Source organism: Quercus lobata, chromosome 6 (genome assembly GCF_001633185.2).
Source record: "Quercus lobata isolate SW786 chromosome 6, ValleyOak3.0 Primary Assembly, whole genome shotgun sequence".
Taxonomy (NCBI): Eukaryota; Viridiplantae; Streptophyta; class Magnoliopsida; order Fagales; family Fagaceae; genus Quercus; species Quercus lobata.
Genome location: NC_044909.1, coordinates 14590514 through 14595883, shown reverse-complemented (window position 1 = coordinate 14595883; position 5370 = coordinate 14590514). Strand labels below are relative to the sequence as shown.

The following is a 5370-nucleotide window of genomic DNA, read 5'->3' as shown; positions in this document are numbered from 1 at the left end:
CACTCAAGACATATATTAGTAAACCATTTTATGAAACTTTTTATGGAAAAATAAAAAAGTAACTAATTAATTTAACAATTTTTTTAATTTTCTATAAAAAGATTCTTAAAATGGTCCGGTCCGGACCTTATTTATATAGTTTTATAAACTTTTTCAAGCATCTTAGAATTTATAGATTCGGATTCTCAAAAAAAAAATCAAAAACAAAAAACAAAATTGAAAACATATTTTTAGTATATCATTTTAAACAATATTAGGTATTTTCATACATTTTTTTACTCATATGTATTTTTAAAAAAATTTAAAAAATGTTGTTTAAACGCATGTACCAAACAGTCATGGAATTTGTAGATTCCAATACTATAATATATGTGTGGACCAGTTTTGCTTTCATTTTATTAACACCCGTCTCCTACTTTTCTTTCTGATAGGAGGAAAACAGTTAACTGAATTTGCATCGGAGAGATTCTTTCTTGGTATTCTTTCGTGGATTGACAGATTGATTGATTTTGATAGCAGCCCAGATTCAAAGATCCTGTCTTTTTTGGGCTCACGACAACAAAAATGGAGGAAGCTACTGGTAGAAAGAGCAGCCCTTCCCCCTCTTTTCTTTTCTATTTCACTCTAATGTCTTGTTTGATTGTGTTGTTTTGTATTAATTTATTTACAATTTATATATTTATGATCACATAGCATGTATTTTTTTTTTTGGATCCAAGTTCTTTTCTCTGAAAGACTGAAAATTTATCTAAAATGAAGATGCCACTACTTTAATTGTTGGACTATTTTGCTGATCTCTCAGTGGTCGAAACCAATGATGGAACTGTTTCTGTGGCTTCTGCATTTGCTGCTCATCAAGAAGGTAAGAATGAGATAATACTAATAGCTTGCATTTAACTCTGATTTTGTGCCAAAGTTTGGGTTTTGAAAATACTAATAGCTTGCATTTAACTCTGATTTTTTTCTCCAAAAAAAAAAACTCTGATTTTGTGCTAAAGTTTGGGTTTTGATAATTCCATACACTCAAATTCTCTTCTTTGCGATCCAAATTTATTGGGTCATTCTAACAATTATGGCCTTAGATAGTACTAGTTGTTTTTGTTGATGTTTCAATTGTTTTGGATATTGAGCAGCTGTGAAGGATAGAGACCACGCATTCTTAACAAAGGCAGTTGAAGAAGCGTATAGAGGGGTAGAATGTGGGGATGGAGGCCCTTTTGGTGCTGTTGTTGTACGCAATGATGAAGTGGTTGTGAGTTGTCACAACATGGTCTTGAAGAACACAGATCCAACTGCCCATGCTGAAGTCACTGCAATAAGAGAGGTTATCAAAGAAAGACTTTCATTACATTGCATTTGATCTTTTCTTCTAGTATGTGACCTTGTTTCCATAGTTAGATCATCACTGAATTATTAGTGGTACAGTTAAAATCTAAGCAGGGAGGTGGCCTCCTAATAGTTTTCTTAGTAAGGAGATCTATTGAATAAAAAGTTACGATTTTGACAGATAACACAAGTCTAATATGTTCCATATTATGGTTAGAAATAGAATTATGTGATATGGTTGAATTTGTCAACGTGTCTAAATTGATTCAGTTGGCACTACTTCACTTTTGGACTATTATGACTACAACCTGTAGATTTCTTTAACGTCCTCATTTAGGGTATATTTATCATATGAAAATGCTGTTAATAGCTATTGGCTCTGCTCATTAAAACGTGGCTTGTTGTAATTTAGATTGGAAGCTTCTGTAACTTTATCTGATCTGGGTGCTGTTAGAATAATGGTTAAGTACCCTTTCCTAATAGAATAAACTTTTGGTGAAGTGGTAATTTATCATAGTATCAGAGCATGTGCTCCTAAGTTTGAACTTGTCTACACTCCACATTCCATTTAAAAAGTTATAAATTCTCACATGTTGGGCCCATTTAAAAAGTACCCTTTTCCTAACAGTTTAAAATTAAACTATTGGGATAAGCGGTAATTTATCAAATGCATCTTTTTGTGAAACTGGAAACCATTAAGCTCCTTAGATTGTGGACAACATTAACCCCCATTAAAGTCTCCCTCATACTTGTGACTGCAATAGTATTCATGATTACATTGATTATTCCTCTGTGATCAATTCAACCTACTACAGTTCAATTATTTTTCTGCAGTAATTAAATTTGACGGTTGGAATAGGAATTTCTGGCCCCTTCTGTAAACTTTGATATATTTGCACTTACAACAACTAGACTTAAGCTCTTAAGCCCCTGGTTTTAGATCCCAATTGTATCGGGCATATTGACTGCCTGGTTGTGAACAATATCCTGCTTGTGTATATCTTGTATTTCTAGTGGCAAGCAGGAAGAATCTTACTAAAATCTTTTACTAAATTAATGATTTGCTACAGAAAATAACAGGATAATTTATTGTCACATTTTCATGAAAACCATGATATCATGATTCAGTTAGTCTTTATGAATCTTGTCACCAATGATCTCTAGCTCAAGTCGCACCTCCTCCCCTTGTAAGCAAGCTGGAGCATGAGGTTGTGATCCGCTGGGTGCATAACTTCACATGAAAGAACGCTAATATGGTCTTGCGAACAACTTAGAAAAGTAGCATATAAGACATCAGAATTTGCTGCCTCAGTTCTGGAACAGCTAGATAGCTATTAAGGCCTTGACAAGAATGACCAATTTGACTCACCAGTAGTTCTTTACAAAAGCTATGAAAGCCTTATGAATATGCTAAAGATAGATAATCCCATTGAGTGTTTATGTGTGTGTTTGTTCTTTTTCTTGCCTCTTTATTTATCATTTATTTGGGATTGGAGTGATGGAGTTTGCAATTGCATCAAGATTCTAGTGTAAATGAGGAAGTGTTTGTACTCATTTTTGCTTGTCAAAGGTACACGATCTTTATGCTATGTTATGGTGCCTATTTTCCAGGCATGCAAAAAGCTCCAGCAGGTTGAGCTTTCGGACTGTGAAATCTATGCTTCTTGCGAGCCTTGCCCCATGTGCTTCGGTGCTATCCATCTGTCACGAATTAAGGTTGAACTACCCTGTTCTTTATTCATCTCTCTTTCTTTCCCCAGATTTTGTAGCTCATGACATTACTTTTTTTGCTGCTTTTGTGTCAGAGGTTGGTTTATGGGGCCAAGGCTGAAGCAGCAATTGCTATTGGGTTTGATAATTTTATTGCTGATGCATTAAGAGGTACTGGTTTCTATCAGAAGGCTCACTTGGAGATCAAAAGAGCAGATGGCAATGGAGCTGCCATTGCAGAACAGGTCTTTGAGAAAACAAAGGCAAAGTTCCAAATGTATTGAATACTTAGGATTCCCCTTTCCATTATTTGTCATTAACTGATCAGTCATTCTGAATGGCTTCATTTCTAATGCAATTGTTTAATAATGGTTTATACACTATCAAGCTAGACATTGATATGCCTCACTATGATGCATACATGCTTGGTTGATCCCATTGATGGAGATATACCATCCATCTCCTTTAATCCTTTCTTTTGGTAAATAGGTTTTGGCCACAGGTGAAGGCGGAAGGGGTTGACCTAATTATCACACACACACACACACACACACACGCACACACACACACACACACATATATATAAAATAAACAAATATTCTACAGTTTGAATAAGGTGATCCTGGAGTATGCTTCCTGTTATTCACTTCAATCTAAAAAGAATTAATGAACTTATCTGGTTGTAGATCAAAAGTGCAACAAGAGTAGGGTTATGAATGCTTGGATAAATGTATCAAATTTTTTGTGTCCGCAAAATTTTAAGGGTAGGAATATATGGGACAATGTATAGTAGACGGGTTTTGCTCTCCATCAGGCAAATATAACTCGAGTGAAAATATGCAGAGGTTAGCAAAGCAGGCAGACTAGAGAATGAAGTACAGCCAAGCATCCGTATATTTTTTGTTTCACTGTCCAAATTTATAATGTAAATCATTTCCAAAAATATTGTCCCTAACATTACTCATTCACGATAGTATGGTACAAGACTGCATAGGTTTGGCCATGAAGTGAAGCCAGAATTTGGGTAGGTTAAAGGAGTCAAAAGCTTATCTATACTCATGTCCAATGACTAATGCCATTTGTTTTTAAAGTCTTCTTCACAAATTGGCCACAGAAGTCTTTTCTTTTTTTTTCTTTTTTTTTTTGTTAAAGGGATATTTCATTGCAAAACTAAACTGCCTCTGAAAGAGGTTACATATCGGTTATACATAGTACCAACGCAGTCTAAACTAAGAATAAAAGCAACATTGGATGGGGGTTCCATAAAAATGGAGAAGTCTTGAGCCAGCAGAGCTCCCCTTCTAGCTAATGCATTGGCGCACTTATTTGCCTCCCTATAGCAGTGCTGAATTCTTACCTGGGGAATTTCTTTCAGCCCTTTTCTGCAAACAGCCACCATAACATCAATACCATTTGGATTTCCTAACTCTTTATCCATAAGGTCAACTACCAGTTTTGCATCTAATTCAATTACAATTGCTGGAATTTTAAGGGAATTGCAAAGGCAAATTCCATCTCTTAAAGCCCAGAGCTCCGTACACTAGTGGCAATCCTGATTGCTCTTGCAAACCCTTTCACCCACTCACCATTTTCATTACGGATCAGTCCTCCTTCTCTAGCCAGCCTGGGGTTGCCCATGGATGACCCTTCAATGTTAAGCTTAAACCAATTGGGTGGGGGAGGTAACCATCTAACTTGTATTTTTTACTTGGATTGGCTGTGTCTCTCAGCTATCCCCAGGTATGCAACCTCGGCAACTCGAGCAAAAGTCTTTGCCTTTTAAGTCTTTTTGATTGGTTGTCTTCCCAAATACCACATTGTTTCTATTTAGCCAGAGGGACCAGATGGCAATAGGAAAAATAATGGCCCAAGCTATTTTAAAAGCCTCACAAAGCTGCACGGGCTTACAATTAATTCTCAACCAGTTTAGGAGTTGGGTGCCATAGAAAGTAGCAAATGAGGCAGGAGGTGAGAATGAATTCTAGAAAAGTTGCGCCTTCGGGAAATCTCTTAAAGCATGGATTATTGATTCAAGAGTTGAGTTATACATTAGGCACAGCAGTGAAATATCAATACCTCTTTCAACAAGAAGCATACGAACCGAGATGCTTTAGTGGTAACACTACCATAAGAAGCACTTTACTTTAGGAAGGGAAAGGATTTTCCACACCCAATCTCCACTGAAGGATCGGGGTGCTAACTTGCTTTCATTAGTATCAGCTATACGATAGGCATCTTTCATATTAAACTCTCCACTAGGGGATAGGCACCGGGATATTCGATCCTCGCTTTGATTGGAGAGAGGAATAGGGGTAGCTTTCATACTTAACAGAA

At 36.3% G+C, this 5370-nt stretch overlaps 1 protein-coding gene across 1 annotated transcript; it reads left to right on the top strand.

Moving 5' to 3' along the window:
• The first annotated feature begins 384 nt into the window (after window positions 1-384).
• Window positions 385-3505, top strand: LOC115993848 (guanosine deaminase-like). The gene is made up of 5 exons (XM_031117826.1): window positions 385-580; window positions 803-862; window positions 1134-1324; window positions 2938-3042; window positions 3132-3505. The coding sequence occupies exons 1-5, from the start codon at window positions 565-567 to the stop codon at window positions 3318-3320; spliced, it is 561 nt and encodes a 186-aa protein (XP_030973686.1). The 5' UTR covers window positions 385-564; the 3' UTR covers window positions 3321-3505.
• Window positions 3506-5370: the final 1865 nt, after the last annotated feature.

What these genes read in the sequence shown, in the direction of transcription:
- LOC115993848 (XM_031117826.1), top strand. An exon ending in ATTTGCTGCTCATCAAGAAG is followed by an intron (nt 863 to 1,133) that starts GTAAGAATGAGA and finishes GATATTGAGCAG; the next exon opens with CTGTGAAGGATAGAGACCAC. An exon ending in TCCATCTGTCACGAATTAAG is followed by an intron (nt 3,043 to 3,131) that starts GTTGAACTACCC and finishes CTTTTGTGTCAG; the next exon opens with AGGTTGGTTTATGGGGCCAA.